The 13,588-nt window shown below is 44.5% G+C and overlaps 1 protein-coding gene across 1 annotated transcript in view; it reads right to left on the bottom strand.

Moving 5' to 3' along the window:
* Nucleotides 1–5,148: 5,148 nt before the first annotated feature.
* The window catches only part of USPL1 (ubiquitin specific peptidase like 1), a 136,503-nt gene continuing 128,063 nt past the window's right edge, over nucleotides 5,149–13,588 (bottom strand). The window contains exons 10-11 of the mRNA XM_068265900.1: nucleotides 13,097–13,251; nucleotides 5,149–10,493 (exon numbers count right to left, since the gene is read on the bottom strand). Coding sequence (XP_068122001.1) covers nucleotides 8,302–10,493; nucleotides 13,097–13,251 — 2,347 coding nt within the window. The 3' untranslated portion in view covers nucleotides 5,149–8,301. The remainder of the gene's footprint in view (nucleotides 10,494–13,096; nucleotides 13,252–13,588) is intronic.

Genomic DNA, 13,588 nt, shown 5'->3' with positions numbered 1-13,588 from the left:
TGTATTGCTGTGTTCTATTGCTTGTGTGTGTCATACGGACAACTGCCAGGGAATGTAGCAGGCGTTCCATGCTTAGGCTCCCATTTGAAGCGGAACTGTAAATTCGTTAAAAGCAGACATTTTCATGTACCTGGGGCTTCCCGAAGCCTCCAGCAGCCGTCCTGTGTCCTCACCGGCCCTGCCCGAGCTTCCGTTCTCCCGCGGGAGCTACGTTCATTACCGCCGACTTGCGCCTGCGCATTCCCAGGCAATGTGACACTTTCTTCAGCTGCTCTAGCAGGTGGGAACGCAAAGAAAGCGTAGCATTGCCCGGGGCACGCAGGCTCAGTTACCGTCGACTTGTAAGTCGGCGGTAATGAAAATAGCTTGCTCGGGTAGGACCGGCGAGGGCACAGGACGGCTGCTGGGGGCTTCAGAAAGCCCCAGGTAAGTGAAACTGTTTGCTTTTTACTAATTTACAGTTGCGCTTAAAAGTGACTTCGAGCTCTAAAAATAAACAAAATTGGTACCTACCTGGGGCTTCCTGCAGCCCACCGTAGGTCGGGAGGTCCCCCAGCGTGATCCTGGCTCCTCTTCCGCTCCCTTTGCCGCATACCGCACAACCGACATCCGGGCCGGACCCAGGACCACGCCGGGGAACCTCCAGACCTACGGTGGGCTGCAGAAAGCCCCAGGTAAGTACCAATTTTATTTTTAGAGGTCAGGGTCCCGTTAATATAGATTGCAGTTGTTTGGTCAAGCAGCGTGGTCGATCAAGTTTTGATTGCATTGGCAGTTCCATCAATCTTCCTGGGGCACTTAAACATGACACAACTACAAAAACTTTTATGGGGGATAGCAGAATAGCATTCAATGCTAGGAAACAATGGCGGGAGTCGCCCGTCTGAATCGCCCATTTACTCTCCGACTTTAGGGCTACTTTCACACTATATTTTTTTTTTTTACAGATGCAGAAAAATAGGCTTGCAATGATGGAAAGCTGCACATTTTCTATACGTTGCAAAACACACATTGCAGCATACAGTCCTTGCACCACATCTAGAACTGCACGCATCGTACAGTATACCGACGGAATGCGTTGCACCGCACCACGAGCATGCAAGTGTGAAAGCACCATTTAAATATAATTGCACCACATTTCAATGCAATTATATTGCCCGGTACTCTACAATGCCATCAACATAGTGCAAAAAGAGCCTAAGGGTATCTGAACAAAGGGCTGACCATACCTTATGGCTGGATTGTGCGCCAAATGGCTCTGCACAACAGCCCCAGCCAGATGCATTCTGGGCATACGCTGTTGGATGCATTTGTAAATGCTCCCAGACGAAGCTCAACCACACAGCCTGTCTGAGGGCACAAGTGGACTGAACATACAATCATCACGCAATAATGGAGAAGGGAGGCTGACGTAGCTGAGAGGCCATGGAGATTGTGGGGGGCAGTGACCTTGCATATTTAAGTTTAGGTGCTTTAAAGTGTACCTTAAACCAAAAAGGTCTCCAGTTTCATACTTACCTGGGGCTCCCTCCAGCTGCTCCTGTCCCCCGCTGGACAGCCTGGTATGCTGGCCGAGTTGCACAGATGCAGAACGCTCACCCCTGTGGGAGCCAGCTCCACCACAGTACTACTAGGCCTTCCAGCGGGAGACAGGAATAGCCCAGGAAGACAGCATGGGACCAAGCGGCCTCAAGGGGGCTGGAGGAAGCCCCACGCAAGTATAAAACCTCATTGGTCTCAGGTTTCCTTTAAAGTAAATGTCCGAGCATTAAAAAAAAAAAAAATCTACTTACCTGGGGCTTCCTCCAGCCCCTGGCAGCTTTCCTGTGCACTTGTCACAGCTCCGGTGTCTCGGGATCCCCTCCATGTTGGAGATGTCGACCTCGCCAGCTCAGCATCTACTGTGCCTGCGTGAACCCAGCTACTGACCGCGCTCACGTGGTCTGGAGCGTTTTGCGTAGGGGCAGGTTCCCGAGACACTGGAGCTGCGACAAGGGCACAGGAAGGCTGCCAGGTGCTGGAGGAAGCCCCGGGTAAGTAGATTTTATTTTTTTTAAAAGCACTCATTTCCTTTTCAGAAACAAAAATATATACTTACCCAAGACCCCTTCACCATTTGCAATGCAGGGCACGTGTTGCTCTCTGACACGGTGCAGATACCTTTTATTTATAATGAATGGGATTGCACCAGTGTTGCCAACTCAACCCTTTAGTTACTGACACATGAATTATACAGGTTTTGTGGCTAGGTAGATGCAGTTAAGGCACTGATTATGTGCAAATAGCCCTAGAACCTGTATAACTTAGATGTGTCAGTAATTAAAGGGATGAGTTGGCAACACTGGATTGCACCTGTTTGTACAAAATTCTCTGCAACCATGCATTACGTTACTGCACTGAGTGGAAACCCGTGGTTGGAAACAGAGTGCAGTCTATGCCCTTCGGATGTTTTGCATGAGTACTAGAGGATTCGCCGCTGGGAGACTTCGGCGCAGGATACAGACGGTATTGCTTATCCTGCTGCTGCAAAAGTTCCGGCTACGCTAATTACTATTCCCCCTCCAGGTCGACATGGATGGTGGGGGGATGATTTTGTTCGGCTTCCGGCTATTGCTGAAGGCCGAATATCAGTGTTTTAAAAAGTAACTTCAGCGCTGTCTTCTGACGGCGCTGAAGTTACTGACTGTTCGCCGCCATAGCCGTAATTCCTATTACGGTCTTTGGTGGCGCCGGCTGCGCCCAAATCTCCTGCGCAGGATTGCGAGTGTTCGGTTTTTCATTTCGCACACTCTGTGTTGTTGAAAAGTAGATTAGCAACACATAAGTGGGGACAGGCCTAAGCCTCTGGAAGGACCTCTTAGGAGAGAATCCATTTTTTTTTCTTTGTACAGCCACAGTTTTGTTTTAAAGGATACCACAACTGAAATGTGACATAATGGGATAGACATGTGTATGTACAGTGCCTAGCACACAGATAACTATGCTGTGTTCCTTTTTTTCTTTCTCTGCCTGAAATAGTTAAATATCAGGTATGTAAGTGGCTGACTCAGACAGGAAGTGACTACAGTGTGACCCTCACTGATAAGAAATTCCAACTATAAAACACTTTCCTAGCAGAAAATGGCTTCTGAGAGCAAGAAAGAGGTAAAAAAAAGGGGAATTTCTTATCAGTGAGGGTCACACTGTAGTCACTTCCTGTCTGAGTCAGGACTGAGTCAGCCACTTACATACCTGATATTTAACTCTTTCAGGCAGAGAAAGAAAAAAAGGAACACAGCATAGTTATTTGTGTGCTAGGCACTGTACATACACATGTCTATCTCATTATGTCACATTTCAGTTGTGGTATCCTTTAAGCATAGTTTGTGACGTGATGGAGCAGACCTGCCAAATCATTGAGTCTGAGGGTTGTTTTTTTATTATTTTGTCACCTCAGGAAAAAAAACAAAAAAACTTTTCATTAGAGACTATACAGCCAAATTAGACATTACACAGATCCCCTTTGGGTAATGTTATAATGATGTGCCCACCACCTTGCAGACACATGCTGTAGCGCTTCTGTGGCAATCTTTTGCATTTACACACACACACACACACACACACACACACACAATATTACCACTTGCATGAATTATCAGAGCTTACCCTCAAAATCTGTTCACAGTACTCAAAATCTGTTGGCCCTCATACTACACGGAAGTGGTAAATTGTCCAATCAATATTGTGTACCAGGCTTTGGTTCAGGGACACAAGTTCCTTAGTAAAAGGTTAAGGTGTGGGGCTGTGACCCCTTCATGGTCTGTATGATTTTAGCTGCCTCACTTCAAGCTACTAACAGAGGTGCTTTAGTGCTCGTTTCCACTGCAACATAGGGACTGTGCGTCAGCGCGGGTCTGCATCGCATCACGCGATTCCCCCAGAGGCGCTTGCGTTCCCAATCATTTATAATGAATAGGATCGTGGGCGCAATTGTGCCAAAATGGATGAAACCATGTGCTGCGATTTCAGTGGTGAATCGCAATGCATGTATGGAAACATGAAACAGTGCAGTCTATGTCAATCCAGTCAGTTTTGCATCAGTTTACCTGACAGAAATGGAACTGTACAACTTTTGTGTGAACCCAGCCATAGAAAACTCATACAAAACTAAGAACAGGACTGGAATGGAACTGTACACCTTTTATGTGTGAACCGAGCAAGAGTGCTTCACAGTACAACTTCCTGTTTATAAAAAGTGAGCAAGAGAGTCTGCATAGGTTATTGAAACTTTTAAAAAACATTTTAGGGCTCTTTTCTACAGACTGCGCGCTCAGTGAGCAGTTGCTGAGCAGCAGCAAGCAGTTGAGTTTGACAGTCATACTGTAAAGCACTTTGGTTTGGAAACCCACCAGTTGTGTGTGCAGGTGAATCACACATGTAAAAGTGTGACACGAGTCTAGCAGAAGAGCGTACAAAACAGAAGGCTTTTTCTGTAGTGTAACCCACTTGCCAATAACTGAGCCATCCTGCATAGTGACGGTCAATGGGATGCAAACAATTTCAAGTTGATGCTGGTTTATGCATATTTTGTATGCAGCTTGAAAATGCACCAATAGAGTTTCACCTCAGCAGGATTTGATCGATTCATTTTTGAGCAGCATAAATTTGCATAATCCTGCATCAACTCGAAATTATTTGCATCTTATTGACTATCCCTACACCTGCACATGAGGCTTCACAATGCACGCTTGTAAGCTCAGGAAAAGCTACAATTTGTCATTCTATCGGCTGAATATTGCTTCCTTACACTTTCCATATAAGTCACTAAGCCAAATCGTACCTCAATTACAGCAGAAAAGAAGTTAGAAACCATTTAAAATATATAACTTTTATTAGAAGACTTTTGCTCTTTAACGACCCCCCCCCCCCCCCAAAAAAAAGAATTAGCAAATCTGAAAACAAAAATTTACAAATGTCAAGGCAGGGCAAGAAACGTCAAGGCCAGACCTCTCGGCTCAGGACAGGAAAAAAAGCATTTACAATGCAGCAAATCTACATATATACATCGCAAATTCTGCACCCTGCCGTAAGAATTCTTCAATATTTCTGGCCGAAACCTCTCGTCAACCGTAAACCACACAATAAGGAGGTGAACAGAACACTTACATCTGAAGAAGAAACAGACAAACCTTTAATAAATAACAAAAATTTTGCAGCAATTTGTACAAGGATAAGCTCAGAGGCAGGCCACCTGAGCACAGAGGGACTTGCATAGTCACCATCACTCCTTGCAGCATCTTAAAGTAAACCCATTACAGCACTACTGATCTCAAAATCAATCCCTCTCTCGAACAGAAGATCGGACATGCTGGAAATGATCAATCAGTCGATCTGACAGGAAGAGAAAGAGAGAGAACACCAAGCGGGGTTTGTACCCCGCGAAACGCGTTGCACTTTATTTGGAGTATCCAACAAAATAGTTTTGACTGAAAATCCACAGTCGTATGTTCTGCTAGGAGGTGGTAAGTCCACCACTACCTCCTCTATTACCAAGATGGGTTGTTAAGTTCTTTTAGTGTTTATCCTGTTGGCGCCTCTGTTATCCTATTATCTACAATCTGACAGGAAAATCAAGTGGTGTGTATAAATAAGCCTTTAGGAAACAAAGTGGAAAAACAATTAGGTTCTGCAAAAAACAACTTTTTAAAGATCAAAAAGTTTCAGGGATACACTCCTCCCAACACAGCTGAGAAATACTTTTTGGTGGGTAAAACTCAAGCTTGAGCCTGCCTGGGCCACCCCATTGGTCCTTTACCAACAGGAAATCTCACTTTCAGCTCCCGATCATTTTCACTCCAGTGTTTTCCAGTGCTTCAACAACTGCTTACTTACCTGACATGCAGTTTTCCTGCCTGTAAAGCCAAGCTAGCACGGATGGTTATGAGGTTGGTGAAGTGTGGGGGAACTAACAGATACAGGAAACTTGAGCAACTGCAATCTGCTGAAATTTAGGCGGATTGGCGATGGAACTTACGGTTAGACGTGCAGAGGGGGGCGGGGTGTTAGGCGTGGGTGGAGGGGAGTTAAGGTTAGGTGTCCAGCAGGGAGTGGTTAGTGTTAGGCATCGGTAGAGGGAGGGTTCAGTGTGAGACTAGGGTTAGATATAGCTCTAGTAAAATAAATCAGTGAGAATCGCCGATCTTTTACTATCATCATTACCACTGCAAGGGCAGATTCCCACTTCTAGAAGGACAATTCTAGGTCTGTTTAGGATTAGCAGAACCTATATAAGGATCAAGTGCTTTAAATTATAATGATATAGAATTTACAAACAAATATTAACCAACAGGTGCGTAGAAGAGTATTAGCGTCAGTTCAGGTGCCATTGATGTGCCCTGTGGTGCCCATCAGTTATATTTATATGAACCCTGCAATACAAGCGGCTCTGGAAGGAAGCGATGCACTCTACCTCCATAGTTCTCCTCTACTCAGAATAATACCACTGTCCACGTTCGCAGGAAATTATTAGTGTTTTCACTAAGATTAGCTTCACCTGGCTAACTCAATACTGTACTGTACAACAAAATCTCTTCTATGGGCTCCGATGAGACAGCTGCTTAGAGCTGCAAGCATAATCTCTTCTCTTGCTTCAATTTCCGGAGCTTGTGCGGTCAGCTTGCCTACTGCACAAATTCAGATTTTATTGTCTTTGTGCCCGCCTTGTTCTAAGCACTGGCAGCCATGTTGTAACTGCCCACTAACACCGCCCACAACTAGAAAACGCTGAGAAGGAAGAACGGACAATCTCTGCTAATATTTTTTCACTCTACAGAATGTTACTGTCGAAATCCATACATAGCAAGGATTGTTCTTTAAAGGACACCTGAAGTGAGAGGGATATGGCGACTGCCATATTTATTTTCTTTTAAACAATACTAGTTGCCTGGCATCCTGCTGATGCTCTGGGTCTAATACTTTAAGCCATAGACCTATTCTGATGTCTACATATAATTTAATCCAATAGGTGTTTCCCCTACTGCAGCTATAAACCATACCTGAATTAAAAAAACAAACAAAAAAAACAGACAGTTTGGAGCAGTGGGCACCAGATGGCAGCACAGCTTTGCACTACACTGAGCTGTATGAAGTTGGCTTAGGTGATTGCAGCTCCATAGCTTTGCACTGCACTAAAGGTACAAAGTTAGCACTAAGGTTGTGACTGAGATGTGAGCAGGAAGAAGCATATTCCAATGACCTTTAAGGAAGCGGAAAAAAAAGAGTGCTCTCCCCAGAAATTGTTGTAGCCAGGTGGAATGAAGAAGTAGCTGCGTGGGACATGACTGAGGAACAATGACCGGCAGAACACTGCTTACAGCACAGGAGAAAGGATGAGGAGGTGGGCCCAGAGGCGTATCTAGGAGGGGTACAGGCATGACTTGTGCCATGGGCACCAAAGCACCAGGGGCGCTATGGCTGTCCCCTCCTCCCTCATGACCCACTAAAATACCAGGAGATGTCTCTCGGGCATTTGTACCTGCTCTTATACTTAAGGACATCGCTCACTACATGTACTGGGGGGTACTTCTAATGGGAGACATCTCTCACTACATATATTGGCAGGGCACGACTAATTATATGGAGGGGGGGGAGGGAGACACCTGTCACTACCTATATTGGGGGGTTACTTATACTGGGGTACACCTCTCACTACCTGTACTGCTGAAGGGATACTTGGGGACGGGGGGGGGGGGGGGGGGGGAGGTAATTATACTGAGGGACACACCTCTCATCACTTATGCTAAAGAAGGCTACTTGTACTGTAGTGATACCTCCAACTACTTTTACTGGTTTGGTAACCTAACCTGGGGGCTACCTATACTGAGTTAACTACCTCTGCCTACCTATACTAGGGTGCTAGCTCTGGTTACTTATACTGTGGGTGCTAATTATACTGGGGGACTCTTATCATGCGCGGGGGGGGGGGGGCGCAATTTTAGTGTTTGCCATTGGCGCTATATTACCCTGATACGCCCCTGGGTGGGCCAATGGAGCACCTGGCTAATGGAGCCTGGGGAAAATATTGGGAAGGTAACGGGAAAGAAAAGCATAAAGTTTAGAAGTCCACTTATTTTTTACATGTGCAAGCTATGGTGCTCGTCCCCATCCTTCAGTACAATATAAATATCTTCTCACAAGCATGTGACTCCCATACTACTTTACTGACGGGTTTACTCAAAGACAACAGATTACAAGGAAGATGTCTCAATCTGCTGTGTGAAACATAAGGACATAGAACAATGCAAGATCTGGAAAATGTCAATGCTAGAAAATATCATCAAAAGAAGACAAGTATTCAGTGTCATCATTCAACATTGCCAAAGCAGAAGCTGACATTATATTAAGAGTGTCCTCTCCAGAGCCTGACAGGTTAAGGGTGTTGGGAATGGAAGGGGTTCCTGATGTAGACTGCAATGTACTGTTATTCATGGAGTGATGGGTGCCATTGCTGAGATGGGAGTGGTTAGAAGATATTCCGCATCCATCGGCCAACATCTCCAGGAACCTGCCGTCACTCTCTGGATTGTCCACCGGTGATGGAGAAAACAGTTCAGCAAAAAACTCTGCATCTCCGGGGCTGCTGCATATGGAAGTGCGTGAACTTGCAGTGCAAACGGACTCGTTGTCCGCACGGTCAATATGGTCCTGCAGTTCCTGCAAAAAGCCCTGTAGATGTTGCTTACGATTTATTCCACCCTGCAGAATTCTGTTACTTTCACAGGTAGAGGAGCCATTCCGCTGAAATCCAGACATCTTTTCTAGCATGGCCAGTTCATGTTTCTTGGCTTTCAGCTTCTTCAACAACTTACTTCTTAGCTTTCTAACCTTTTCTTCACTGTCTACACCGACACTGTTGGCCAAAGTTCTATCAGAACTAAATCCATTGGTTGCAGGTTTCTGAAAACTTGAAGCTACAGGTGTAAAACATGATTTTACAAATGAGGTTGTCTTTTCTTTGGGGACACTGAAGGTAGAGGGTTTTCTTTCAAAGTTTGTGAGCAATGTATTCGATGTAGGTGGATTAGCTGTTTTGACATTTCTGATTCGGAAACCCTCGAAGTTCTCAGCTTTTTTAGGAATGCCATTAAAATCAGTTTCCTTCAGGAGATGACATGGTTGCCACGGTTTACTTGTTACATCTTTCTTACTTGCACTACAAAGATTACCACTGAGAAAAGTGCTATCCTTTTTCACCAAACTACTCATGAATCTACCAGCTATGCCTTTCTTGTTGCTAAAGGGCTTTGGAACAGGAGTGCTGGTAGTGACAGGATCTGGAACATGAGTGCTGGTAGTGACAGGATGTGGTAGCATGTTACCAGATGGCTGTGTCCTGTTGCAAGGTTTGATTGGGCTTTTCTGAACAGTAGAGTTAGCTACTACAAGATCAGAAGAACTTGTAGAAACAGGCATACATTTACCAGTACTGTCAAAAGGCTGAAGGTGCTGCAAGTATTCATTCTTTAACTCCTCCTGAAGAGGGTGAAGGACAACAACCGGGTTGGCTTTAATTTGAGTAGACTGAAGGATACATTGGGCTGATTTCACTTGAGCAGGTTGGACGACAACATCTGGGCTTATTTGTATTTGAGCTGGTTGAAGGACAACAACTGGGTTGATTTTCACTTGAGCTGGTTGAAGGACAATACATGGGTCATCTTTCACTTGAGCAGGTTGAAGGAGAACATCTGGGTTTACTTGCACTTGAGCAGGTTGGAAGTCAACACCAGGGTATGCTTCCACTTGAAGAGGTTGAAGAACACTAACTGGGTTTGCTTCCTTTGGGGTTACACAAGGAACAGGCAGTTTCAAGTTAGGAGAGTTCTCAATAGGACGGCCCAAAGAATCAAGTGGGACTTCCACCAGAGTCAGGGTAATAATGTCATTATCAGAATAATCATCCATTCCATCAAGTGGGTTAGATGTATTAAGTGATGCAACAAAGTCAGATGTAGGGACAATTGAAAGAGCTGGAAGGTTAGTCTCAGCAGCAGTCATGGTGTGCAGAGGGTTTTCAATCAAACATTTGCTCTCTGATGCAGAGGCAGCTTGTGGTACCAGCTGAGTGGAACATCTGATCTCCGATATAGTGACAACTTCTGGTGGGTGTTCTGTAGAAGAAGGTAAATGCCTGTTCTCTGATGCATCGGGCAGTGAAGATGATTGGTTGATCTCAGACACAGAGGCAACTTGTGGTGGGGAATCTGTAGCCGAAGCTAAAGGTTTACCCTTGGATGCAGAGACATTTTGAAGAGGGAACTTAGCACTGGGAGATGAAGGACTACTTTGAGGTGCAGCAAGAACTTGCGGTGGGCTTTCTGTGCAAGAAACTGCACTGCTAGGTTTTGAATTACTCCTTTCCCATATGGCAATATGTATGTCTTCAGCACGCATTTTAAACATGTGGTGCCTCCTGCAAATCCAACCCTTCAGGCCATCTGACTCCAGCCATGTATCTGAAACAGATAAAGAAGATTATAAGGATTGCAACATTCCTTATTATCTATCTCTACAACCAAACATTAAATGTACATCATATCATCCACCAAATATTGTGTTCATTCTCAGGTGGCTGTAACCATGACACAAAAGGCATAGACATTTAGAACACATGTTAAAGGACATCTGACCCAAACAAAGCTACCTAAGGTAAGCAGAGGTATGTTCATGCTGGATCCACATACATCTGTGCGATATCCGTTCCTCTACTCATTTCCCCTGGTCCCCATAATCACTGCTTTGATGCTCTGTGCTTACCTTAGGTAGCTTTGCCTTGGGTCAGGTATCCTTAAAAGTAAATCTGAAGCTAATTAAAAAAACAAACAAACAGATACTTACCCTGAAGAAAGGGAAGGCTCTGGGTCCTAACAAGCCTTTTCGTTCCTCTCACAATACCCGCGTTCCAGCGCTGAATACCCGGTTCAAATGCTCCCAAAGATGGGGGCTCCGTAGTGCGCATGTGCGAGCACGCGAGACAGTGTGCTTGCACATGCGCAGTACAGAACGGCCTATCTCTGGGAACAGTTGGGCTCCCGAAGACTGCCGGAGCCTCAGGCAGCGTCAGAGAGCAGTCTCCAACCGAAAAATCTAAACCAATAGATGGTCTTCCTGCATGTCACAAGTCAGTAAAAGTGATGATGGAATGGAATAGTTAGGAGTGAACAAACACAGAATGGCACCCAAAAATTTCAAAGTACCCCTGACTTGTTTATGGTACATAGAGAATAGACACCAGTCTCGCTGAAATGTACTGCGTTCCTCTGTCCACATTTCTGTGCAGCCTGGATGATACTGTTGCGTTGCAGCCGTGCACAAGCAAGTCACCGATGACAGGCAATTCCCTCAGTAATCAGGAGGCAGCTTACACAGGAAGCACAGGTCTCACTGGCTGGTGCTTTTGAGGGAATCTATGCAGGCCCAGAGTAGCGTGCAGATAGAAAGCAGGCTACAAGAGGCTGCCACCCCACCCATGGCTCATGGGTTTCTGACTGACCTATGACGCATGCGCCCACCCACTTTCCACTATAGCTGGATACAGAATACTGCAGTGGCCAAAAAAACTTCCATATACTTAAAGAACAAGCGACACACATGCTAAACTAGAAATAAAAAAAACACATATACAAGTAGATAAATACTACTTCTACTTACATAACAGATGCATTGTGCTACCCACGTAAGGATTCCTGTGAATTTTATAAAGGAAAAGCAGAAAATCCTATTCTAGGCAGTGGCCATCTTGTCAAGTTAATGCTGACATCATATCCTTTCTGACTCTTGTTTCCCCCCCTCCCTTCTCTTGCTCATTGTGTATTCATTAGCTGCCCTCCTCCCAGAGTCTTCAGACACTCCCACTGAGGTGTTTACTAACTGCACTGTCTTTTTCTATTTACACATCCAATCACTGAGTCACGTCAGCCTTGCTTGTAAACACAAGTAATCAGAGGGTGTTTCTGATAAGCAGCTAGGCAGGGAAATAAATGGAAGAGGAGGAATATATTATAGATAAAAAGAACTCCCAGCATTCAACTCTTTGGTACTAGGGCCAGTGCTCCGAAAGTATGTGATAACTACAAACCATAACAGCAGGATTAGCATCTTTATCACTTAATACACTCAGACCAGTTGCTGTTGAAATTTGATTTTTATGGTGACAATACCGCTTTAAAATGGGGCTTGGCTTGGCTGGGACCTGGACATTTAATTTACTATACCTAAATATTTACTATAGTAAAGAGTTTACTATTTACAGAGTTTACTATAAATTGGAGCTGTCAGCCATACTATCTCAGAAAAAAAACACATAAAAGTAGATAAAGAATTGCTCTATTTACATATGTATTGCACTGTCCACATTTTGATGTTAGTGATTTTTTTTGTAGAAAAAAAAAAAACAATCCTTAGGATTTCCCATTTTGACAGTGTCCATCTTGAAGCCAATCTTGTCATCATTTCCTCCCTTACTCTCTGCGCATCATTGCCCGCCCCCCTCCCAGTATTCAGACACTCACAGCCAGCTCTGCAGTAGCAAGTGCATGGTCTCAGAATGAGAAATATATGCCAATCAGAGAGGAACAGAGGTGTGGGAGGGGAAAATGGGAGGTATAAGAGGCTTCAGCCAATCAGGCCGCATTAGTTAAATCTGAGGGGAAATTAAATAAGAAAACCCAGCATGCCCTGCAACTTCCTTTGGGCAGATGTACCAAATAAGAGCCAGGGAAACTGGGGAATGATGTTTTATGGAGAAGAAAAATAAGAATGATTTTTAACTTTTGGATTGCCCGGTTAGCATCCTTATTACTTGTTTACCAGATAAAAATAAAGAATTGATTTTTGATTTTATGCCTGACAGTTACTCTTTAAGGAGATTCTACTGTATATTGTAAAAAGTGCACATACTCGCCTCTCATTTCTAGTGTGCTTAAAAAACGTATTTGCTGCGCTACCATAGAAGAGGACGCTGAATATATAACTACCAATCGGACATCACTGAATACTAACTTTCATAAGAATAATGAATACAATCTCCGACAACTAGCAGTGAAGGTTGGATACTTACCGTCATCATTTGCAGACCATGTGGAAAAATGCTGGTCTCTGTATTTAATGACAGTCTTAATCTCATAGCAGTGTTCCCCAAAGCGGAATGAATACGCCTTCAGATCGCTGCTCGGCAATCCCTCCACAAAGTGAATCATGAATATCGGCTGTAGCCTGCAAGACAAGCATTCCGATTACATACAAGCACTGCACATAAAATCAACGTCAATGTATGGTGGCTCCTCCTTCTGGTAGGATTTACTAAATGTATCCCTAACCTAATCAACAACCTGATCAAAAAAAGTTGGGGATAAGTGACTGGACAGGTGCTTTAACTCTTCCCAATACCAATCTGACGTTGGCCTTCTCTAGTATAGATCCAAAGTCCAACAAAATCCAACACAGGAAAAATGGCTGCTGCTAGTGGGTGCTGTTGGTGGATAAAATCTGGCACAGCTCCATTCCCTTTAGATCAAGTCGGACCATTTGATTGCCACCAGCCCCCGCTGTG

The sequence above is a fragment of the Hyperolius riggenbachi genome, chromosome 2, assembly GCF_040937935.1.
Source record: "Hyperolius riggenbachi isolate aHypRig1 chromosome 2, aHypRig1.pri, whole genome shotgun sequence".
Lineage (NCBI taxonomy): Eukaryota > Metazoa > Chordata > Amphibia > Anura > Hyperoliidae > Hyperolius > Hyperolius riggenbachi.
Note: the sequence above shows the minus strand (reverse complement) of the source record. Positions and strands in the feature narration are given on the sequence as shown.